At 37.9% G+C, this 26,205-nt stretch overlaps 1 protein-coding gene across 3 annotated transcripts; it reads right to left on the bottom strand.

Annotated features, from left to right (window-relative positions):
- Nucleotides 1–678: 678 nt before the first annotated feature.
- Nucleotides 679–25,918, bottom strand: micall2b (mical-like 2b). Of its 3 annotated transcripts, XM_041229638.1 has the most exons (16): nucleotides 25,627–25,918; nucleotides 23,034–23,082; nucleotides 13,928–14,069; nucleotides 12,470–12,657; nucleotides 11,046–11,176; nucleotides 10,251–10,823; nucleotides 8,448–8,674; nucleotides 7,888–7,981; nucleotides 7,239–7,465; nucleotides 5,988–6,061; nucleotides 5,569–5,692; nucleotides 4,487–4,577; nucleotides 3,859–3,932; nucleotides 3,408–3,522; nucleotides 2,871–2,917; nucleotides 679–2,549 (listed from the first exon to the last, which is right to left on the bottom strand). In XM_041229638.1, the coding sequence occupies exons 1-16, from the start codon at nucleotides 25,770–25,772 to the stop codon at nucleotides 2,449–2,451; spliced, it is 2,403 nt and encodes an 800-aa protein (XP_041085572.1). In that variant the 5' UTR covers nucleotides 25,773–25,918; the 3' UTR covers nucleotides 679–2,448. The 3 variants fall into 3 exon arrangements, with proteins under 3 accessions (XP_041085572.1, XP_041085574.1, XP_041085573.1); XM_041229640.1 differs by lacking the exons at nucleotides 13,928–14,069; nucleotides 23,034–23,082 and having other exon boundaries at nucleotides 25,627–25,692; XM_041229639.1 differs by lacking the exons at nucleotides 13,928–14,069; nucleotides 25,627–25,918.
- Nucleotides 25,919–26,205: the final 287 nt, after the last annotated feature.

Raw genomic sequence — 26,205 nt, 5'->3', positions numbered from 1 at the left:
CAAACAAACATTGCAAGAATGTTTTCAGACAAGTTTATCAGCAGCACAAATGATGGTTGGCTCTTTTCTGGATAAACTTAATTGGATTCTGGTCAGAACTGCAGTTATATACTAAAAGGTGATGAATGTGTCTAAAATTATGCTGGGTCAAAACTTAAAACGTGCAATGACGAAAGAAAGTCCGGTACTTTGTTTGCCACGTCAGCTGGTACCACCAAATACCAGGAACTGTCTTACTACAAACCTTCTTAAAACAAAATTTAAAGCACTCTGCTCTTTTTTTTTTGTTATACAGACAGGTCTGCCTGTTCTTGCCAAAATGCTTCCACATCTAATGACATGCAATTTGGAAGTTGCAGCATTTGTTTTCATGTAAGGTGGCAAAGAGTTACAGACATCGGTGCCATCTGCTGGCTGTTTTGCCATGCTGGAGCTGTGAATCCCAGCCCTCGTTTAACAAAGAAGATCCTTGAAGGCTGCAGAGCAATGGATATAAACCAACACTCTGCAAGTCTGACTTCCACCTGACTGTTTAAAACAAAGAGCTACCAAGATGCAATGAGTTGAATAAATACCTACAGCTGAAATCAGTCAGGCCTCTGCTGCTCTGATGTACATATAAAAATCGACTAGCACTTTTCGTCCATTACCCAAATCAATGAAATAGTCGCACAAAACTAAGTAGTAAAGCTTTATTTCAGTTGAAAACAAATGAATAAAACAGGACAGACATATGGATCAGCTTCCTATACAACCACCAATATATTTGCGTTTCCATTTTCAATGTTGTATTCCCACAAAGGACTTGTCCTTAATACACTTAAAACACCTCAATAAAAAAACAGACATAAAACAATTCAAGATGTAAAAATTCTAGAGACTTGAGTTGAAATAAAACAAAAATCCCAGTTTGTTTTTGATGACACACTGCACATCTAAAACAGGCACTTGTTTTGAAATTGCTATTAAATATACACACAATTCATCTTTACATTGAGCTGTAACAATTTAGTTCTACAAACAGGGATACAGATTACCAGATGTGTAGGTCTAGGAATATTTCTTATTAGAAGTTACACTGCCACCTTCTGGCTCTTTCAGTAGCATTAGTTCTGGACAGAATTACAAAATGCACATAACCGTCTGTTGGAAAGTCTCAAAGCAGAAAGTGCTATATAGTGGTCACTAAAATACACTAACTATACAGTAAGAATACTCCAGTAGCTCTTTCAATACATGAGCCTATATGAAATTATGCTGCTGTACTAAATGTGTACTTGAGTTTGTTCAGCAAGTGACTTATAAACCTTTTGCTATAGTGGACTTAAATTATTATTTTTTAAAACATATAAAATGAGTTTTTTTTTTTTTTTTTTTTTTTTTAAGTATGACTATGGAGAATATAATTTTATTTTCTCCTATTAAAAGAAGCAACACAGTTTTCACAGCAGAGTGTCTATTAAATAAAGTGCAAAAGTAAAAACAATAAAAATGTTACATACACATTATACAAAGATTTTCATTTGTGAGTTCAACACGTATATCCATAAAAAAAAAAGGGGGGGGGGGGGGGGGTTAGTTCTCTAGAATACAATCCTTTTCACCAGCAAGCAGCTGCATTCTCTAGGGCCACACAAACCCACATTCTGCAGTTAGCTAAGGATAATGTCCCCAGAGTGACAAAGAACATCAGAAATCAAGCAAAAATCTGTACAAATACTTGACAGCTGGACAAGTAGATCTTTGATAAGAATTTGAACGAAGGCTGTACGACACATCAGTCTCACTTAAATGTACATATGTATTTGAGTAAAAGTTAATATATTATGATTTTGATCCTTGTAATTATTAACTCAATAATTACAAGGATCCCCCCCGAAGAACACTGTAGTACTCAAGGTCTGACGAAATAAATTCAACATTTACACAAACTTAAAAAATACTGTTATTTATGCATTTGTGATTTGATAATTGCATTCATTTAAAAAATGGCTTTGAATTAAGAAATATAGTTCAGAAACAATAGCTATCAAGTATTATTACTTTTTGGTCAATGATTAGACTAAATCCCAAAGATTTTAGGTTACTGATAGCAACAGCAAACACAATTTTCAACCACACCAGGTCTGAATCAGGTACTTTATACACCCTCTGTCTGTATCTTTACCCACTTGGAAGCCTGAATGCAATGCTCTATGAATAAAACTGACCTAAGCATCCATCTGAATTATAAAATGTCACATTTAGTCAAGCTGGTGGTAGCTTTGTATAATGATCATTCCTGACTTAACTACCTTTAAACAGCAAGTACAAAAACAGGAGACAGAAGAATATATATTACATTTAGTTTCTGACCTGATGTTTCAAGATACCTGTCACCTCTCTATGGCTGCTTCCAGTGTGAGAATGTTCACGAAGAGCGGAGCTAGTGAAGAGTTCACCTGAGCTTTACAGCTCTACAGTTTCTTCAGGTTTCTGTTTACTTTTCCACTTGAAGAGTTTGGTGATAGGAGATGATTTCTTTTTTCCTACGGTGTCTTTCTTTATTTCTGTTTGAAGAAATACAAAAACAGAGATTCGGTGTGTTGGGGATGACGGGAAACAGGCCAAGTTCAGAGTCTTTGTTTTTAAAATGCAAATGTACCGATTTGTAAATCAAATAAATACAGCAAACAAAGGCAAATTTGCCACATTCCACCACCTGAAAAAGCACACCACTCTAAATAGTTAGAACCCAGTGTGCCAGCACTTGCATTTATTAATCTTTTAAAAGAGTTTTGTGCAAAGAATACAGGCCCAATTACTCAAAACAGGAATCTCTCATTGTCAGAGTTCTTCATTTGCACTACAAAAGCAAAATGTCAAATTACCAAATCTTTGCATCATTTCATTCATCTCTTGGTCTTCCTCCTCTTCCCTATAAAAATAAAGAAAATAAGACCAAATCTGATTAAACTTTAAGCAAAAGAGCATTTGTATTGAAAACACTACCCCAGTGATTGGCGCCTTGTTAAATAGCGTGATGCATTAGAAGTGAATTCTTTTTTAAATTGTACCTTAGAGAATCAATTAGGACATTCTTAGTTAATTGTTAGTAAGTTACCAGGGATACATTTTTAATGCCAACAGACACAAAGAGGACAGATGAACCACTTAAAAATCAAACAAATACCCACAGGAGTGGTGTAATTTAAAAACTAGGCCAGACAGCTCTAACTTCAGTCAAACCATTACATTTCAGCACTACTCACACATTCAAACAGAAAGGAAGTTTTAGCAGTATCCTAGGTTCCTGTACATGCTTGTCATAATTAAAATAAACAATAAAACTGTATGCAAATAGTGGCAATTCCAAGCTGCAATGTTTTGAAGTTAAGTTTGGAGAAGCTAATGAACATCCTACACACCTAAGCCTGTCTTCATCCAGACCATCAACAATCGCATTTCTATCGTTAATAATTTCTACAAGCTTCGACATCAGCTCCTCTTCTCGTTTTTGGTCTGCCTCAGTCTTCAGGTGTTCTGCAGGATAAAAGTTTATTTTTTTTAGCCAAGATGCATCTCTTTCAAATGACACATCAGAAAATGTAACTTGCATTTGGAATATCACAAATCAGACAGGCGTTCCAAGGACAGACTCTTCAGACCAGCCAAGCAGCTGTCATTAAAACGAATTCTAATCTACTCATTTTACCCAGTAGGAATATTAAACAGTCTGCCACTTATATCCTGTACACTAAAGGAATGGTTGAAGACTAATTTAAAATGTATTTATTACATTAAAAAAAAACAAAAAAAAACACTGTATACAGCTTATCTATCTTCCATTTTGGCACAAAGAAGCACTTCTGCTCTTACTTGGCTTATCCATCAGCCTCCTCAGCTCTCCCTCCACTCCAGGCTGCTGGTTCTCCAAATCCTGTGTCTTTGATCTGAGAGAATGGCAGAAGAACGTGAAGAATTAGGAAAGCCTCCATTTTACACATTTAACAAGCAAAACAGGGCTGGAAGCACATTCCAGCAACAGGGAATAGACCTGCATGCTACAGAATCAAACACATACAGAGAGTAGTGCATTTGCTTCGGGCATGACAGCAAGAACTCAAAGAACTGTTAAATTGTGTACTTCAGGTGTTACTCCAGGAGGAACCAATGTTATTTCAAAGACTTTACTTAAAATGCACCAAAAAGTTGTTTTTTTTTTTTGTTTTTTTTTACAAGCAAAATCAATTTTGGAGAGAAATAAATGGTTTTATTTATGAACAAAACTGAAAGTCATGCAAATGTGTTTGGGCATTCATACAGGAGGAGTTCAAATAAACCCTATCTGAGAATAACCTAAAACACAGAAACAACACCAACCTGACAGGTATTCAGTCAACACCCCCAATTAAAAAAAACACACCTATGACAGCAAGAGATTTTCTAGATATATTCTCTTTAGATTTTATCTCCTCTCATAAGCATTCTTTAGGTGGATTCTTACATGTAAACCAGCTCCGATTCTCTTCTCATCAGCAGTTGTTTTTGTCGGATCAACTTGAACCAGTCTACCATCAAAACATCTTCACTTTCATCTGAAAACAAAAAAGTAATTCTCTTCCAAGCTGCCACATAATTTGTTTTAAAAGAAAAGTGAATGCATTACAAAACATGTTCAAAAAGGTAAAAAACACACTTTGTAGAGCTGCTTATACAATGTAATCAAGAATGTGACACCAAATTGTATATTTGTACCAGTGTATGTTACACTACTGTCCCAGCCTCAGGAGAACATGTATCAATAACATCTGGAATATGCCCTACAGGGCATTTAATATAGTTTTCATTCTAGTCGAAATGGACCTGAACACGGAAACTAGGCAAGACGATAAAAATCTTTTTTTTTTTTTTTTTCTTTCTTCGCTGTTACTGTATTCTTTTCAAGGTCATCAACAGCGGAGCAATCAGAGCTTCCCTATCCTTTCCATGTGGCCACCACACGTCTACTTTCATACTGCACCTCAGTCCCTTGGAGAGAGGAGGCTATCAGACAGGAAAGCAGTTTCAGTGCAGAGCTCATCACACAGTTTATTTGGGTTTAGCTTCAATTAGTTGAATTCTCTTTGGGTCACACCCCTTCAGGCGGCATTGGAACCCCAATCAACCCCCCAACCCCTCTCCCACAGCCTCCTTGTCCTCCCTTAGTATCACCCAGGCACCCCACTCTGTAAACCAGCCTCTACATTACTTATTGAGAATGAAAAGCAAAACTGCCCATCCTGTCAGCCCCCACACAACTATATAATGCATTGCATTACTGGAACAGAGATCTCAAGGGGAGTCGTGTGTCCTACAATTTGCATTCGTCTCAAATCATTCGTCTCCAATTACATTAGAAGTAATGCAGTGCTTATGTCTAATGTACGATCACCCACTGCAGTGTTCAATATAGTTTTGTGAAAGAACAAGGTAACACAAGGCTTTGGAAAGTGTGTGTAGTGGGAAGGCATGTGTAAGACTTCCATTTTTGCCTTTGTCAGCTTCACTTTGCCTGCGTTTTGATATTGCAGGCTGTTCTGCACTCACCTTCCTCACACCTACGGAGCTCCTTCTCCATCTCTACACCTTTCTTCTCCAGGTCATTCAGCTGAGCCTCGATACCATTCAACTCCTCCTGGATCATCTCCTCAGGGATGTAGCCTGGCCGGGACTGAAAGACAACAGAGCAAGGAGCAGACTGTGAGCTCCCTCAGTTTATTTAAAAAAGAGCTGAAACTAAATATATTATTCACCTTTATTTAAAAGCAAAACAAACAAAAATAAATAAATACTACAACAACAAGATGCATTATGTTTTGCGTTACAATGGAAATTTAAAAAATGAATTGTACAATGATACATGCTATTTGTTCGCGCATGTTAATTAATCAACATCAGAATTTGGAATGATAATAAACCATACCTATTATAAAATATATAAGTGTATTAGTTCAGCAAACATTTACCTTTGGTGACATCACTTCAGGGCTGGAGATATCTTTATCAGACAGACTCTCTGAGAAATCCACGCTTCTGTTCACTAAAAACACAGTATCAATAATAATGTCACGTAGAGAATACAGAACTGAACGGGAGTCAGTGCATTGACGATTCCACCAAAACACTTGATCTGCCACTAGATGGTGCACTCGCAACAGAGCATGCCTACCAATACATTTCATTACCAAAGCAGCAGCAGCAGACCCAATTGCAAGAACCTGCATAGGAAGTACACGCTTTGGATAGGCGTTAAGCGTAAAATTGCGCAACAACGACAAAGTATATTTATGAAGCAACAAGGTTTTCAAACTATATGGGAAATACATTTCTCTTCACTTCTTTTTTCCCCAAATTTAAATTGTCCAATTTTACCCCCAGTTTTCTCCCCAATTTAGAATGGACAATTATGTTCCCTCACCGCAGCAAGTTCCTACACAGCTCAGGAAAACTGAAGGTTCAGTGCACATCCTCCAGTCCCACAATCAAGCCAACTTCCCCTTTTACTCACAGGAACACTAAAGTGGATGTCAGGAAGCTACCGGAAGACAAAGGCCAGCCCTGCCTAACCTGCAGGAACACCAGAGGCAAATGTGACATTCCCCCCAGCATCCCCAGCGAAGCATGGTGACTGCGCACAGTCAGGACACAAACCTGCACCCCCCTGACTGTATGACTCACCCTTCACACCACGCAGCCGTGCTTTTACCAGGTGAGCCACTCCGGGGACCCTATTTTAAGACTTGACTGTAAACACTGCCCACATTACAAAATAGATACACTGCCAATAAAAACAGCTAAGCAGTTGAAGTTGACCAAGTTCAACCACCCTATTAACCCTGTTTGGTTTTTGTGTCTAAAGAACAACATGGATGGTTTCCAGGCTTACTTATTTGTTCAGGTTCTAGAGACTCGCCACTTTCCCTACAGACTTGGCTCCACAAGAGACTTTTCACAAATGTCAGTGGAATAGTTTTGGATAAGAGGACGGCAAGTGAAGTGTCCCTCATGCCACTATTGCTGCACAAATTACCAGGGACAAAAACATAACACAGCTAGCTTAAGTCACTTTGCTCAGATGCCACCTGCACCAATTCATTAGCAGAGTGGTTATCTGTTAGATAACAACCACCAGATTTCCTGATGCTACTGCTGTGACTTTTCACTTGTATAACATTTTAGCTTTAAATATAGTACTCCTGGGATGAAGGACCCCTTACCATGTGTACGAGTCCCATTGCTGTTCTGCCTAGGTGAAGACCTTCCTTTATTATAATCAGTGCTGGGAGAAGGTGGCACAGATCTGGCACTGGTCGAGGAGAAATCCTCAGATGCAGATCTGACTGTTGGACTGAATGTAGTAACCATGGTTCTCGGTTTGGAGGGTATGTCTACTTTGACTTCAGAGGTGAATGAAGCAGGTGGTTTCTCTTGAATATCTGTAATACTGGAGAGGAAGAAATACACTTTTAGAAAATGTATGAAATTAACAGAAATGTTCCTTTAAGATATGGCCTCCTCACCTCTTCTACATTGGAGGTTCAAAAAAGAAAGACATGGAATGAGTAGGATCTTCAGGGAAACTCAGTGTTAAGATGTCCTATTGTTTTGGGGACAGGTTTAGGCACTGCACTCCTTGGTCATCTTGTGGGAAGGGGACAATGCTTGCATGCTCAGCCAGTTAGTCATTACAGACATGGCCACTGGGGGATGCAATAGCAGGCTAGGGAACCAAGTTAGAAAAAGCCTGTTCATGCAAGAGGTCATGCAAGAGGTCTTTTATATGTTAAAAAAAAAAAAAAAAAAAAAAAAAAAAGGTCAGCAGCATGTGTAAAACAGGGAACAGTACAATGTTTAACAAACACTTACTTGCTAATAAGAGGTCCCTTTGACACAGGTTTCAATTTGGATCTCCAATCTGCTGGAGATTCTGTTGTGCTGGTAACAGTGTTCCAAAGACAATCTAGAGTCAAACGTTAATTAAATATTTGTGAAACGGGATGCATGTCATTTACATTAGTTTTAACATGGAGATTATGCAATGTGCAGACAACTGTTATGCAACATATAGACAGAAAAATAAACCTATAGCTACAGCGCTATAACAGGTACAGGACAGTATTTCTTCTAATGTATTACCCTTTTTTGATTGTGGTTTTATATTAGACAAAGACAGTGTTACATTGGTCAAAATACACTTGGTCAAATAACTTTACAGCAAGACCACAGAAGGGCAACTACTGTATTGAAATAGTTTGTGTCTTGTACAGAGATTATTAGAAATGAGCATATCCCACAGTGTTATCTTTCCTATACTACTAGAGCAGGTTGTAGTTTCCAGTGAATTTCTCGCTTAATCCTGTATAGTTTTGCAGTGTTGAGTGAGACACTGCACCTTGATTTAATTATAACAAAACAATAAAAAAGACCTTTGGTGTTTGATGGCAGTGCCACAACCTTCTTGGAAGGATCATGAAGTCCAGATGACCTGTTGATCTTCTGCGATGCTGTTCCGAGTCCCGCTGGTACAGATATGTTTATTTGAACTTGAGTTGAGGGTTCAAAAGCAGACGCTGGTCTCTGCCCACTTGCTCCAGAGCTTTTATGGTCTCTTTTCCAACTGGGTACATCTGCTCCAGTCAGCTTATTACCAAATCTGTAACAGCAACATAGCCAGTAGAACCCCAAAGTGGTTTATATTATAGCAAATACATATATACAGTTATGGCTGTATGGCAGTCATTTCACAGTATTGGTTTGTCTGTAACAGTTGCTGTTCCGTTTAAAACAAAATTGAAAGTGTACTAAAAAGAACAAAGCCCTTGAATCTTGATTAACCCAAAAGGATAGAACATAGTACACTTCAATATAGAATACTACTGACTTAAAGTTATTCCCTAGCAACTGGTTACTACAGTATACTGATTTGAACCAATATCACATTGATTTAAGTTTTAGGAAGGAAGGGGATTTCTATATTTAAATCATTTACAGTCGTAAAGACACCAGTTGATCAGATGCTGTCCACATAACACTTGTTAAGGACACATGGAGCATCATAGCAGAAAACAATGATAATTAGCAGGTATCAAAGCTGCAACAGCGGCTGAGAATCTAGATGACAAGAACAATTCGACACTCAAAGGTATGAAATTGCTATTACAGGACATTCAGAATAAAGGTTTACTCCCTCAAGTGTAAAGGAAACCATGCTGTCACTGTGCATCCCTGCTGTCCTAACATGGAGTGACAAGTAAACCACTCTTCACTTTTCCCTACCTGGGTGGCCAAACACACTGATACTCTTAACCTACCACTGTCATGCAATCTCCAATTACACACAACAAAAGTAGCAATTTACTTTCACAGCAGTGGATTTTAACTTTCCTTGCCAAAGATCATTTGTTTTATAGATTCAGGAGTGCTATTGAAAAGAGTTTAGATAAAACACAAAAATCAATTTGAATAGTTCAGCTGGGAATCAGGCTGTAAAAATATTGGTTTAAAAAAACAACCCATTAAGAACATAGGATAGATTGTTTACAGAAATCGAACTGGACAAATTGCAGATGGCTCCAAATAAACAGGCACTTCATTTTAAATTGGAACAGGCAGATGTGCTTTACCAAAAAACTCAACACCGTTCACTGTTTGGTTGTAAAAAACAAACAGGCTGTGTGATTTAAAAAAACACACACACAATGGTAGCTTTTATCTGAGGCTAAAGGGATTAGCAGGGAAACTATATTTAAAAAAGTACAATTTGTGATCACTAAGCTATAGAAATACAAAACTTACCAGAGAAAAGTTCAAACCAGTCATAACCAACATGTCAGTCACTCACATTAATAGAATGTTTGTGCGTTTTTTTTTTCCTTTAATTTTGAAGCTGCACTGATTATTTCCAATATCTAATTCCCCAAGGGCCTGATTCAATTAACTTATAAGCTGGAAGCAAAAACTGAAGGAAAGTTCACGCAAATCAATAGAGCGAATGGATGACCAACAAATACATCAAACATTTTCTCCGTAAACAGAGATTTCCCTCGACTGCCAGCTAAAAAGATAATTGAACTGGATCCACAATTCAGTGCTTTTCTGTCACCATTTAGGGGACGAATGAGGATCTTCATAAGAAAATATAAATCCCCACATATTCCAGTATCTAATATATAAAGGATAAAATGAACAGAAGAGATACAGTTCAGGCATTTTCTCCATTAAAAACGCACCTGCTAGTGAACTGTGACTCAGTTGATTTGAACACTCCAGAGCTTGCAGGTGCCGATGGTGTATGGTTGTTATTATTGTTCCCCTCCAGTGGTAAGTTCTTTGTTAAAAAGGACCGAGCCTTGTCTTTATCATTGCCAGTCTGCAGCAAGGATGCAGGTTTACCAGGTGTCTCCACATTCAAAGCAGCCCATCTGTTCGTTGGAGGGTTAACCAGAGTCACGTGGCTGGACTGGAAGAATTTTTCCCTGGCCGTCTGTGTCTTCTCTGCAATTGGAGTCAATGGTTTGGCTGGAGTCGTCACCACGCTGGGTTTGACGTTATAACTAATGGTGGTTGTTACATTTGATGTTGGGAGGGTAACCGCAGGGCTTTGGTTTCTGGTAGTCACAGAAGTCAGTCCAGTTTTGGCTGGGACAGCAGTGCTGTTGTTGTAGGTCTCCCTTCCTATAAAACCTGCAGAACTGGGTGTACTCTTGTTTTGGTTGTGCTGGTGAGTGGTACAGATAAAGGTTCCAGATTCTGGTCCAGGTTTGTATGTTCCTGAAAGAAGGGTATTTGAGCATTGCTTGCACCTGTCAATAGTGGAAACACAAATCCAAATTCAGCGTGTTGTCTTTAAAGAAACCATACAGTTTTTACCTCCCCATTCATTTATTTTTAATCTTTTACAGAAAGATAATGTCTTAAACTATACACTCTTAAGACATGCTTCTAATAATAATAAATAATAATCTGCATTTACGGTAGCTCTGAGGTTAATAGGAGTTACTCCATTTACAGAAAGTGACTCTTACCTGAAGCAGTTTCTGTGATACAGCTTCCCATCCACTAAGTGTCGCTGTACCAGATGAACATGGTTCTTGCACACAGCACAGGAACTGCTAAGGGTTCCGGTTTTGTTTGTGTTTTCCACCAAAACTTTCTTCTAAAAAAAGAAAACTTATTTAATTTGTGGCTCTGTAACTCGCATCTAGGCAAGAAACAAGTTGTGCAAACTAGCTTTGTAAATAATTCCTCATGGACATACAAATCTTTTCATTGAAAAAGTATGAGCCCCAACCAGAACTTGATACTATACATTCAACAAATCAAACTAAATAATCATTCAATGAAGGTTTACACTGCAACTACCATATCATTAATTGTGATCATCTTCATAATCTAACACCTATTGGTCAAAAGTGAATTCTTATTCAAATGTTTTTATCTTAAGGGTGTTGGGACTCACTGTGGTAGAATATGTTCTTGGTTAGATCAGACGATATTTTAAAAATGTACACTAGAGGGGGCTAAAAGAGCTAAAAGTGAATCATACTGTAAAGGCAAAAAAGCCAGGAGCAAGAGATTCATAGGGGAGACAATTCAAGCCCTTGCCCTGCAATTGAACAGTAAAAAGCAGTAAAAAAAAAAAAAAAAAAAAAAAAAAAAATGCTGCTTCTTCATTTAGGTCTCTGTCGATATATATTTAGGTCCTCAATTACACAATAGTGGCTTTCCAGGTCGGTGTTAGTGGGATCTTGTCAATGGGTTTCTCTCATAAAATTGTATTTTAATATTTTACCATTTTAAAATGCTGCAGCTTTTGTAAAGCTTTTTGGCCAGGTCTGCTTTGCAAATGAAAACCATGAATTCACCTGGTTAAAACAAGCCCCTCTCTGAAATCCTCTTATTGTAAACATACAATAACCAGATAATGAAAATAGCGTTTTCTACCAGTAGACTATTAGCACCAAGTCCAAAAAGTAATGTCAGTTACTGCCTACTGCCTTCGGGGGCAGCAAAATCATCCTGATCAGTGGCTTCTTGTAAGCAATGCATTTTATTTATTTTTTTAACAGTGGTGTGAAAACAACAAGGAAAGCGTGTGTCATGACCGAGTACAGTTTACAGCTGCATTTACAGTACATTGGATGTTATCAGTTTCCCCAGTTGTCCTCTAAGGCTTATGTAATGTTACAATGCGTTACCACGATTCTTCACCAAAGCTGATTCAGGCAACACACTGTACAAGTGACTGTGCCTGTAATGAACAATGAAGACACATAAGTGCTGATTTGTCACTCTTGATAGCGGGGATAACAAGAAATGTTTATTCATTCAATGCACAAGGGCAAACTGCACACGAACAGATTGTTTACCACACTCATGCCATGAAGAGTAAGAATTTGAGGGACGCTGGATAGGGGTCTCTCAAAATCAGTAAGAGAGGTCTCCTTACTGGTTCAGCTGGTTTTGCTGGAGCCGGTGCTGGTTTGGAGGAAGCGGTGGTGATGGTGGCGGGGGGTTTTTGCATCTCTGCTGTTGGTTTACTGGGATATTGCTTTGCCACCACTGGAAGATTTTTCTTGCCAGCTGGCTGTTCCTTGGAATCCTCAGCTGGACGTTTGATACCAGCCATCCCTCCAACTGAAAGAAAGTATATTTTAGTGATGTTCTACTATTTTATTATTAATAACATTAATAATAAAAATAATACATTGAAAATGGTTTCACTATTTTGTCTTTTTGTTGTGCAATTAAGACAGCACGTGGTGTACTACCATGGGAAAAATTACAGTTGAACCCACTTAGATGTTAATGGAATAGCATTGTCTCCAAGCTCACAAACATAAAACGTAATATTTAATTATTGAATCTATCACTGTGCCTGCCTTCAAGTTTAATCAGGCAGTCAGGTTCCAGTAAGAACACACCCACTTACAATAAATTCTCATCGACAATCTGGCACACTGTCAGAGAGGCAGTCAATAAAAGCCTGCCTTTACGCTGAGCTCAGTCCCAAACATCCAATTCCTTGATACAAAGTTAGCACCAATGCAGCCAACATATTTAGGTTTTTGCTCAGACTCGAGCCTGATTTTCTAAACAGGTGGTGACAGCTGTAACCAAGAAAACCAAGCATCTTTGTTTGGAATTCCAGAGTGTGCAAACATCTTAAGACCCCTTCTCAACTGGCATCCTGAAAGAGCCGCAGAGACCTTTTAGGTGACATAGCTACCTCCTCTGCACAGTTAGACACTTCCAGCACACGATTCACAAGATGATCATCAATGTACTAAAATGCATACTTGGTGGAGGCATGTCTATTTTGCAGAAAATGGTGGCCAGACAAAGCTTAAAACAGTATTCCAGAAAAATGTGTACACCGTGTAGAACATTCAATTGTGTTTTGGGAATGTCCATAAGTGACTAAATTTTCCTTTAAACTTAATTTGCAACTAGAAATTATGCGAGGTAAAATCAGGACATCAAGAGGCTGTGTTTTCAATAAAAGACTTCATTATTTGGTTTACAGTCTTTGATGATAGGGGGCCTGCCATTAATTCTTTACAGCATCCTGACATCTTTTCTTAGATTCTAGAGGGAAGCAGAAATGCTCTTTAGACCAAAAAAAAAACAAAAAAACAATGAATTAGGAAAGCATTAGGCCAACCAGATAATAACTTTCCAGTTGTTTGCTTCAGTAAAAGAACTGGCTTAGCAAGCAGTTTTCTAATGAATACATTTTCAAAGATCTGTGGAGTTTTCCATTCAGCACTTAAAGCGAGGTTGGTTCCCAGTTAAGGCAATAGTGGCAGGCAATTCTCCCTGGTGTACGTCATGTATCGACCCATACCAGAATACAGCAAAGATTAGGGTATGAGGTGGACAATCAGTACCTGAAGGCTGGACTTACTGGGTGAGCGACCATGGAAATAGTTGTAATACTGGGATACGTAGGTGAGGATACTGAGTCTATCTGGAACCCTCAATGCAACCATGTCCTCTGCATCCAGCAATGCTGGGATCCCCAGCTTCTCCTCAGCTACACGGAAAGCCTGAGGTAAAAAAAAAAAAACGATACATTCATTTCTGCTGCCAGTTGGTCCATTTATTTACTCATTTCTGCATTTAAATATTGGCGGTTAGCAACAAGTACACAAAACAATACCACAGGTGAAATTACCTGCAGTTGAGAGCACTAGGTTATGTGGTTTGTAAGACTAGAATCCAAGGTTAAAAACTGATGACAGACAGATACCATTTAATGAAGTTCTTATGAGCCTTGCTATATACCAGGGGGTGGCCAAACCGCAGCACTTCAAGTACGGTTCCCACTGATGCACACAAACTAAATCAGAGTATTATTTTTGTTCTGTGTATTCATTCGGTTTCAATATTCATTCTTCTCGCCCCTGTTTACTTCAGCCTGCATATTCACCCTGCACCGTGTTAAAGGTTACACTGTCAAAAAAGGTTTTTCACACTATGTAATAACGAAAACATTTATTTTTTTACATTGTTAATGTATAATTGTATTACTTTCAGTAAACAATGTGAAATACTAAATTGAAATCGCAAGCCCTTTTCGAAGCGATACGTTAAATTGTTCTGACTGATGTTTCACTGACAAATCAACAGTTTTCTGTGGATTAGCAGCACGAACTGTGGCTTCGTCAAATCAACATTACATCTGCCTCGCTCTCCACTTCAAAACACACACACACACACAGTTAGAAGATTTGTAAAATTAATCAAAATTTTACATCACAGAATTGTTTTAAATACGAAGAGCAGACTTTCTATTCCATTTCTCAGCCTGTGAGAAGAAAAGAAATTAACGGACAATGGACCATTGTTTTGAAATGGGTGGATCTGTAAAAAGGAGATACAGGTCAGCAGTGTATCCCTGGGGTTTACTCTGGGAAGCAGAGGAGCATTTGAATTGACTTGTGTTAGGGAAGGCAGTAGTATTTTAAAGCCCAAACCCCCCCCCCCCCCCCCCCCACCACCACCACCACCACCACACCACCACCACCACAGTGGGGTACATAGATGTCTATGGAAACAAATACATTGATTGGTTCACAAGGTGAAACAGAACATACAATAGTTTTTGTAACAGACTTTGGTTTGAAACACAAGCAGCACCCATATCAATGCAGCCTATTAATAAAACATGCAGAACATGCATTTTATACAGCAGTAATCTTTCATCCAAGATCAATGACACATTTCCCATAAAAACAGGCACATTTATTATAAGAATTATTTAATTTGTGTGTGTGTGTATATATATTATATATATATATAGTAAACTCTGCTAATTAACAGAGCAAGGAACGCATCAAGTAAAAATGCTGCAGTGTTGTGTGTATACAAAGGCACCTGATATTTCAAGGACAGTGATTCTCATGCAAGATTAATAGGTGTGTTTACACTCTTCAGATGTGATTCCAGTACAATATATTCTGATACAAAATATTCCAAAACAGGGCATTTACACTTTCATAAAACAGCAGGGGCTTCTTCTCAGAACAGAAGTGTGAGCATGCGTACTTTGTAAGCCAAAGAGGCGGAGACGCCGTGCTGTACTGACAACATCTAGTGCCATATTTTTAATATCTTCAAATGAAAGCCACGGACGCTGGGTGTCCATTTGAAGAACTTTCGGAAAGGGGAGCTACAATACAACGTTCCTATTTTCATGTGATGTACATATAGTATTTTCAATACAAAATACTCAGAAAACAATGTATCAAAATACTTTGTAATCACTGTATTTTCAATACAAAATACAATTTGAAATTACAAAATACATTTAATATCATTTCCCCCCCCCAAAAAATTGTTATTTTAGATAAGGCCTGAACCTGAACATTTTGGAATGCTTTTGGATGGCTGTTATAAATGTATTTGATAAAGGCCTCTTCAAAAGACAATTACTGTTCCAAGCTTTTATTTTGCAGTCAAGATGCAGTTTTAAAATAACAATTTTCAACACCAGAAAGTTTTAGAACTTTTTTTGTGGTTAATGGGGAGTAATTCTACAGCAAGCAAAAACCTTTAAATATTCAAACAGTATTTATTTAATGTCTAACATTAGTGTAGTTTTCAGTACACATTGATATACTAGACCAATGTGTGGCACTGTATAGTTCTCCATCAGTTCTCCTTCAGCAAAACAAGTTTCTGGAAGAGGTCATCAGACAGCAAAAGAAGAGACGCTCAACAGGAGCAGAGGAAGGAAGAATGGTATAAAAGTGTATAAACAGCTTCTTTATGAAAGGGTATTGCTCTAAAGATGGCACATCCTTCCTTGGGTCTTCAAGAAAATAAAGGCCCTCCAACTCAGCTTTGTTGCTTGTTGAGGTAGTACTTATCTGGGAAACATCTTTGCTACAAATAAAAACAAAGAAGTCATTTTTTTCCTCTCCAAGGGGTCTCCCACTAGAAGATTCTGATACAAGACCCAGCTCTTCAGCAGCCTGAAGCATTAGTAGATGGAATCCTCTGGTGTCTCCAGAAAGACAGTGTGGTATCCAGCACATCATTGTTGATTTAAAGTTACTCACAAGACGAAATGGCGCGTGCGTGCGCATTTTTTTTTTTGTTTTTATACTCGATCACTAATAAAATTTTATACAGCTGCAGGTTAATATTTAAACTATTACTGACAATGTATTGGAGTATTTTGAAATTACAAAATACTCAGGAAATGTATTTGATACAAAATACTTCTAAATTGGCATTTGCATTACAAATTACAAATATAATAAATACATATTTTAATTAGATGTATTTTCAATACTGCCCAGCTATTCTTACAGCAAGTGACAATTGAGAAGCCAAGGGACCGTTATTAGGTTGGTTACATTGAAATAATATAAAAATTGTTTCACTTTATAGTATACTAAATCCCTGCTATTATTTTCAGAGGATTTCTATTATGTACATATTTAATTTTATTAAATATTACCCATGGTCTCATTTCCATCAACTACTTCCTGCCATTGTGTCTGGAATATTATTAAAAATTAAGGAACAAAAAAAAAAAGCAAGGCAGAATGCAATGGCTACCAGTCTCCAGTTTAACCCCCTGACTGCACTATCAGGCACAGTACAAGTATATCCTTTTCTTCATTGTAAAGGTGGCCGTACCAATCGCTGCTAGATCTTGCTCATCTGCATTCATGTGTAATCACCTTTAGCAATCGTGAAGTGTTTTCATTCTGTACTGCACTCAACACTGTTTAAACATCTTTAGCAGTCAATCTCGGATTGTTACCATGGGGTATGTAAACTTTTGACTACAAGTGTGTGTGTGTGTGTGTGTATATATATTTTAAGTTTACCACATCAACACACCATGCATTGGTGTGGTAGTATCTTCCCCAATAGGCTAAGGACAACATGCATTTTTTTTTGTAGTGAAATGCAGCTAAAAGGTGTACAGTTGGGAGGGGTGACTAAAACATTCTGCACTTCCATTGTGAGCAAGTTGGAAGGCCTGTGTCTGTAAGATAAAGTAAGGAGCTTAACCAGACTAGGGGTCCTGACACATTTCTCTTTAGCTGGTGCCAGCTCTGCACTGCCAGCCACCGAACCAGGAAATTAGCAATAGGACGGAGCCCCATTTAACAAAAGTCAGTGTGAAAATGTGCATTACGTAACTGCTATAGCGTGAAAGATTTATTCTACAATCCTGTATTACACAGCACTGCTGAAGCAAGAACAACACAAAATTCCTAGCATTTAAATTGCTTGGTCTCAACAGCTGTAAAAGTCCTGACCCATTCTTTTCTCAAACAGTTTAAAAATAAATACATTGAAATAAATTTTTAAAAAAAGGTGACAACATAACAAATTAGGCCTGGTCTAGTTGACATGACATTCCTGCTAATAAATTAGGAGGCCATTCAAAGTGAAGGACCACTGAAGCAATCAATTTATCCACAGACTAGTTCCAGTATATGCTGGCAGAGGGCTGGGCTACTTCACATTGTTTTTCAATGACCCAGAAACAACAAACCTCAACAGGAAAGAATGGCTCGCCAGGCCCACAGCTCATGTAATTAGCAGCACTGGTTAAACTGCACTATGAATTTTCAGAAAGTAATTTATACACTGAAAAGCACCCCAACTAGGAATTCTATTGGCAGAAACAACTTTGATGGCCAAGCCAGACTCCAACCACGATGTTAAAAGTACAAAAACAACAAATTACAGCCATCTTTAAGGGCTTTGTGTTAACACTACCGGGTGTACGGTGAATACCCCCCCCCCCTTATAAAAGTATGTCAGTACAGTATAATATATATATATATATATATATATATATATATATATATATATATATATATATATATATATATATATATATATATATATATATACACACACACATACATATTCAGTGGTGTAACATTGTTTGAGACAAATACAACTTGGAACAACTGAAGAAATCCAAATCTACCTCAAGATTTGTCAGAACACCATAAAACAAAAAGTGGAAAAATTGTGCTTTAATTCAACAGCATTTCCCTTGTGACTCAGACAGCGCTTACAGTTCTGCTTGCAGGTTTTAAACCATGCAGCTCTAAACAAAACTCCAGATTGTTTTAAAAGGAAAACCACTGGTGTTACAACTGGTTTGTCACTGCAGAAGGTCAGATTACTGTTGGCATGTAAAGTTTTCCCTCATGACAGCTGAATCAGACATGCGGTTTTCATGACGCCAGTGGAAACATTTTCCTCATATTTGTGTACTAAAACTATTTTTTTGCTGTTTTCCTGCCTTCATCAGTGCACTACAGAATGTGTGGTATTACTGCAAAAATGGCTTCATGGGCAGGACAAGGGTTCTTTACAGAAGTTTAACAAATAGAAAGCACAATTTCTTTGTTGTTGAAAGCAGTTGCGTGAACTGCTGCAACTAAAAGCCTATTTGTCCAAAGAGACTTGCAATGGAACAGTATGGGATAAAGCCTGTTTTATTCCACGACTGCTTCAGCAGAAAAACATACTGCAGCAGATTGGTCTTGTTATGTACAAAGCCTAACTTGTGCAAAACTGAAAAAAAAAGGATGGGGGCTGTACAGACATCAAATAACCTTCTTTTAGTGAATGCAATGATAAACTCCCTGCCAAACACGTCTGTAGATGGGACACAACAAAAGTTCTGATTCATAACTACATGCGGCAGCCTGTAATCTTAATGAATTCCAAATGTGTTTACCTTGGCTGATCAAGTTGCACAGAACTGTCTCGTTTAACCACTTAGAGAGATGAGGCAGATCCTAGCAGGTGATGTTACTGCATATATAATATCACCAAGAGGGTTATTACCAGCTATTCTCCTCTTAATATTCAGCTTGAGTGATCTGTACTACATAGTAGCAGCGGTTTTGGTGGTGGCATTTGTGTTTTAGTTTATAAATCACAGTAGCGGTGGGGAGTGACAAACAGACTTCCTATATGTTTTAATTAGACTACCTGTGTAGTGCTGAACCCGTTGCATGGCGCTAGGGTCATGGCTCACATTTGCCCCATAATGCTTTTCCCCTCACATTTGCATTTGTTTGCTTGAACACATATTACACTCCTAAGTCTCCTAACTAGGGCTCCTGAGTACAACATTATAAAAAGAAGAGAAATCAACATTCAACTTCTTCCACCTGGACACATTTATTCACTTAACTAATGAACAAGGGAGCATATACAGTTTACATATCTACTGTAAAACTTCAATGTCTGTCTCCAATACACGCCGGGTCTGCTGGCAAATATTGTAAATAAAACTCCATGTGTCACTGCCATTGAAGCGGAGGAGGAACTCGAGTGTAATGAACCGCTAATAAGTGACAGCAATGAACGCGACTTTCAGGATTAATAAATAATAATAATAATAATAATAATAATGCATAATTGAAGGTAGGCCTACATGTAATGCATATTTGTTTAATGCAGTTATTACGTTATTAAAAGTTTTGATCTTTTTAAGCAGGCTGAAAGGAGGCCAGATAAACCTTGTGGTGTATCTTAATGTGTTTTGTTGTATTAACAATGTACAACTTTGAGATAAAACAATAAATTCTTTGATAATGACACGTTGATTTTATTGTTCATTTTAAAAACTTTTTAGAAGTTTGTATTATTATTATTGTGCTGCAAGCGTAGCGGACACACATGTGTTCTGATATCTACAGGGCTGTCTTTGTGGATTTAACTGTTAATGGTAAATCCAATTCCATTTTTAAATACAAATTCGTACTTCTGCTTGTTCATTTTCCAACGTTTTGCATACCATATTCTTGTTAACCAGAGCATATAAAAAGACCATAATAATACTTTTGCTTTATAATTTAGGGTGTACAATAGTGTTATTTTGTTATAAAACAAAACTGTTACTTAGGCCCCACTGACACACAACCTTTTAGCAAAGTTGTTGGAATGTTTAAATTGAGTTACAATGCTGCTACAGGGTTCTGTGTTAGCTGCTTCTCAATGACCTGATGAGGCACGTGAAGCTAGAGATCTAATATAAACGCCGGTCTCAAATAATCGCCGTTCTCCAAAACACACCGGGTCTGCTGGCAAGTATTGTAAATAAATGCCAGAGGTGTTTAATTGAAGTTTCATAGTATATCAGCTGCAAATGTGATCTGTACCAACAACTTGATTTATATCCTACATAACTGTAATAAACTCAGCAGGTCTGTATATCATAACAACTCCTTCTACCTTGTCTTGCTGCTTTTCTGGAAATTGTCTGTTCCACTTAAGCAAGGACAAACATCAGAGAGCATGTAAACCTTGCAACTGATGACTGTATTAAAGATACGCACTTTAAAGCAATTCATAATAGTATAACAGTGTGTTAATGCATATTAGCCATTTATTAAAATAGCACGAATGTGAATCTCTCTTCCCATCAGCAAGTTAGTACAGGCGGTTTGAGATATTAGCAACAAAATACCTAAACTGAAAAACCTTTGCCCGGATTATCCTGGCTAGTGAAGCTCAATTACCAGCATGTATGTGTGACAAAGAGCGAATGAATCTGAATCAACAAATCTCCCTCTCGACCTGTGAGAACACTGCACAGCAGGAATTATGTGCCCCGTACTGAATGGTTGGGCAGTTCATTCCGGGGGCAGACGGAAGCCGGCCATTCAGGAAAGGGACGGCGTCATGGTACCAGGAGACATCGCCTTAGTACAGTAAGCAAAGTTTCATTCATGAATTGGAGGAGACGTGATTGAACTAGCTACCAGAGGGGGCGGGGCTATGGGTACTTTAGGGGGACGTGATGTCGTGATCGGTTCCTTGGGAGCTGCAGCCTTGGGCCAGCGATTCACCCGGACTTCACCGCACCTGCACTTAACCAGCATCACTGTTCCAGCACCGCACCTACACTAAGAGCACGCACTGTCCGGAGACGTGTCTGTGTTGTGTAATTTCAGGACTGCAACCCCTTGTTTTGACGCTGGCGATACCCATTGTTGGATAGAGTCAGCTTCATTATTTAAAACCGGTCAAGGAGACTGTTAAGGAAATTAAATTAATAACTTGAACCGTGAACTCTGTGTTTGTCCTTGTTTGGAGCACCTGCATCACCCTTTCACTACGCACAGCAACCCGCATGACAAGCCTGTTACCTCTGTTGGAAAATTAAACCAAAAATAATTAGAAATGTCTTGTCAGGACTTGCAATCCTCCACAATCTACCAAATCAGCAGTTATAGTTTCAATATCTCTTTGTATGTAACTTATTATAAATTTGAAGGTGTTCCTCTACAATGTACCGTTCACTCAAATTCTAAAGATGGGTTGCTTGGGCATTGCTGTTCATTCAAATACAAACTCACTGGAGACACAGTTTAAATGACTATATAAAAATAGAACACCAATCCACTGCAACATTCAGCCATCAGGCTTCTTTGATTTCATTTGCTCAGAAAGTAATTTCTATGGTAAATAACTGGCCAACTGGTTAATTCAATTGTTTTCCACTAGATACAATATAAATAGTATTGCCTGTGTAAACTAGCATGTACTATTAAAAAGCAATTCAGCTAAATGTCTTCTTGTTGGTTGTGAGATATTGCATCTCTTTCTAACACTTTCCTTCATTGCAATTAAACTTGCTGCTCTAAAATCAAGGGGAATATTTTAGCTTCAATACAACAGGACATGAAAGGCAGGAAAACACAATGTACTACTGAGACTGACTGCCCAAGCAGAACTGAGGACAAATAACATCCTGTAAAACATTAATAAAGCATCACTGGAATCTCTCTACATAAGGGACATGGGAGCACACATTCAAAACCTCTCACTTAAGGTATTGTTAGGTCATAGATAACTTACAAGGTGAATTGATGTGTTAACATTTTTTTTTTTTTTTAAAAATCAGGAGAAAATGTTGGTGTTTATTAATCCAATCGTGTTTTGTTTGTTGCTGTCTCCAGGCAAAATCAAATACAAAAAAGATCACACAATTACATAAAAACAAAAAAAAATCCATACAATTAGAAAAACCACTTGGAAGGAACGCAAGCCCAGAACGTTCTCTCAAATGGATATGTGGTTGTAAATCTTCTCCCTGTTCTTTTATTACCAAGTGGTTTATGTTTAGCTTGAAGTTTAGCCAGAGAGCTGTGCTTTTAGTGGGCCAAAAACAGGATTAAACAATAAAAGGCCCACACCCAAAACAAACAAAAAATGGTAAAAAGTTCAATCAATTCTACCCATGTATTTCACTGAATGCAATCCCATGTCTCCACATATGTTGTAATACTGTATGTTACTGGTGTATACAGTAAATGTAATTCCCATAAAGAGCTGCAATTTAAGTCTCCCATTGGAAAGCAGCAGTTATCGTTATTTACGACAGAAATCTGGGCCAAACAGAAGGCTGCTGTTGCAATACTTTTATCAGCAAAGAACTGGTGAAGAGGGTTTTCTAAAATATGCTTCCGGTCAATGAATCTGCATAGCATGCAATAAATCTCTCTTACCAGATTGTTGTTTTCGTACACATTCTCCTTACTGAGGGAATCAAAGTCTCTGGAAGAGGAAAAAAAAAAAAACAGGATGCAGGATGCATTATCCTTTGGAGGCATGAAATATTAGTGCACATTTATAGAAGAGATGAGAGTTGTCTAAACGGCTCAAGGGGTACTCCCATTTCCTTGGTATAAAAGTACTGTACCTCAAGTAGGGTTGGGGTCAATTCCTTTCAAACTAATTCCCAATTCCAGTTCTTCCAAAGGAATTCACTTGAAGGAATTGGAATGGATTAAGCATAATAATAATAATAATAATAAACAACAACTCCAACCATGACTCCAAGCACCATTTACTTTGTCATATACTGTACATAGCTTCTGGATCTAATTCTATACAACCCGAAAGTCTTTAGCCTTGTGTTACTTTGGAAGTTTCCCCAAGACAACAATGCTAGTCAAATAAATATGCAATAGCAATAATATGGGACACTGCACTATGTAAAAAACAGGGTATTTGCCCCCAATATATCAACAAGGAACAAGATGAATTGTGAAGGTCTAAAATATATCTTTCAAAGTCAAAAGTAATTTTGTGATTTAGGGGGGGGGGGGAGCAAAACTGTAAATGCCTTAGTTTTGCTATCTAAACAAGTCTGTCATCAGTACAATAAAAGATTGTGAATGATTTGAATACATTTGCAATGAAATGATAGATAATATCCTACAAAACTCAAATCATCATACAATGCAAAGAACAATTAAAGCAGTAAGGTAAAACAATACCTTAAATGAAAGATTACATTAGTTTTGAATACACTCGCCCATGCCACTACTACAAAAACAGAACACCAAGAGTACTTCAGCATACAGCCTCAGCAAACCTTGGAAGTGTCAAAAAATAAAATCCAACAATTCACATGCATCTTTATTATTTAAATGTTAGGGCAACATATATAGCCATGACATTGTTTTTCTGTTTTTTTTTTTGTTTTTGTTTTTTTTTAATACAATCTTGTAATCGAGATTTTAGATAACACCAACATACTGTACCGCCAGCAGGATTCTTGAGGGAAGTAAAATATAAAACATGATCAAAACTAGTCAATAAGAAAAAAACTGGATAAAAGTGGGCTTAAAAAAAGAAAGTGTACTCTGGCTGGACTCTGAAGCACACACATTGCAATATTAAAGAAGAGGCAGGAGTGCAGTCAGACATCCTCAGTTGTTGAAAACACATCCATCTAAACTTCAATACCACCTGTACTGTAAGTTCTACCATATATTAAACCCAGGCCACCACACATATTTGCAAGTCTTTAATGGGTCCTTTACTGCTGTTTTATGTCAACAGATAACACTTGTCTCCATGTTGCAACATGACTGAGTGCTGCTCAGATTAGGTAACTTTCATTAAAGAGAAATACATCCTCTATGCCCAATATTGAAAGTGTGCATAGCAATATCAGAAATCAACTCTATACAGCTTTCCAAACAGTGGAAAATACAGTGCAACCACATGAAGGCTACCCATCACAACAGACCCTGTTCACAAAGCTCTTCGGTTATTTAAAAGAAGTGTGTTTTAGCCCAATGGTTAACAAAACCCCAATGCATCACAAAATGTTATAATACAAAAGATAAGAAACTCCACTATAAAAGTCTAATTTCCAGCATCATCTCTTTCCTTCTCCCGGGACTTCACTGAGGAACAGTTTCAAACAATATTCCACCACAGGCTGTAGGGCTGCACATAGATCTATACTGCCACTTTAATATCTTAACAGTTTATATCCTCCTCAACTACACATTGAAAAAGAACGCCAATATATACAACGTGCACGACGAGCCAGAATTTGTGACCTTTAGATTAAAGACGCTTTACACTAAAGTTGCCACAAAACCACACACAACCTAAAAAATGGGAACCCACAACCAATTACTGAGGGGTTGGTTGGTGGGGGAGGGGGGTTAAGGGGTAGCGGTTCACGGTAGATACAGTTCCCCGTTTTGTGTGTCATGAGATATTTAGTATTCTTGATTAAGCATATCCCCAGACCACCTCAAACCATTTTCAACACGGACAGAAAGCCCTAGAATGCAATTTATTATTTAAACTACATTTAAAACGTAATAATAAACTTACCACAAACATGAAAACTAATTATGCACTAGCGTCTTTGTTACAGACTAATCGCTTGTATTAATTGTGGTTTCACATTGGTAGAAAAACCGAGACCTAAGGGAGACTGTTTAAAAACCAAAAAAAGTATTAAAAGAATATTTGCACATACAAACACGCTACTCAAAGTTGTTTGCAGATATCAATTTCACATAAGTTAAACACATTTTACTGAAACAAAATGTTTATAACACAACACCCCCGCCGGACCCTTGCCTATGTTGTGTAAACCACACTAATGAACAGGCAACAACAGTTCCTGTTTGCCAGTGTTCATAAGGCTAACTTTAACGTTTTGTTATTTTACTCTTTCTACAGCGGTAAATGCTTAATCTGAAAAGCAAGAAGTGGGTCTCCTGAAAAAACATTGTTGCGACTGAAAGTATGTAACACTGCAAACCATTAACAGAAAGAGTTTCTTACATCAGGTCCGGTCTGTGCTTGTGGATAAGCGCGCAGAAAGCCAATCCATCCCTGAAAGAAGTTGTCATGTTGGTAACAGCCACATCTCTGTAGCCATCACATTGTATTTTACACCACTGCTGCAGAGCCTTAATACTAGAAGCCATGCCACCGAGAGAGGCGAATTCCGGCTGACGGCAAGAAGAAAACTGGGGAAACAAGCAATGCAAGTCTGAAGAACAAAAGAGAACTATTCCGAACTGTTCCTGCTTCAGTCTGCCGAGAATCCCTAAATAAGGAAACGAAAGTAGCCCTAGAGTTGCAACGTTGCAGTGCACAGCAAGCGCCACATACCTGAATAGGTTTTTGCAGTGATGTCATATGGGTGGAGCTTGCAAATCAATTAGTTAGATTGCACTGACGGCTCACATAGTTTTAATTACTCTGGAATTACTTAAGTGAAACAGTTCGATCATTGTCATAAAATGTTTGTAATCTGCAGACAATTTCTTTGGAAACTATTTCCACTCAAATGCTCCTTTTTGTTATCATTTTAATTATATTATTATTATTATTAGACTAAAGACTAAAAATATATAC

Source organism: Polyodon spathula, chromosome 26, assembly GCF_017654505.1.
Source record: "Polyodon spathula isolate WHYD16114869_AA chromosome 26, ASM1765450v1, whole genome shotgun sequence".
Classification (NCBI taxonomy): Eukaryota; Metazoa; Chordata; class Actinopteri; order Acipenseriformes; family Polyodontidae; genus Polyodon; species Polyodon spathula.
Note: the sequence above shows the minus strand (reverse complement) of the source record. Positions and strands in the feature narration are given on the sequence as shown.

What these genes read in the sequence shown, in the direction of transcription:
- micall2b (XM_041229638.1), bottom strand. Translation starts at nt 25,772, where the DNA reads ATGGCTTCTAGTATTAAGGCTCTGCAGCAGTGGTGTAAAATACAATGT. An exon ending in GCTCCGTAGGTGTGAGGAAG is followed by an intron (nt 4,578 to 5,568) that starts GTGAGTGCAGAA and finishes TTTTGTTTTCAG; the next exon opens with ATGAAAGTGAAGATGTTTTG. An exon ending in TGAAATGATGCAAAGATTTG is followed by an intron (nt 2,550 to 2,870) that starts GTAATTTGACAT and finishes TTCTTCAAACAG; the next exon opens with AAATAAAGAAAGACACCGTA.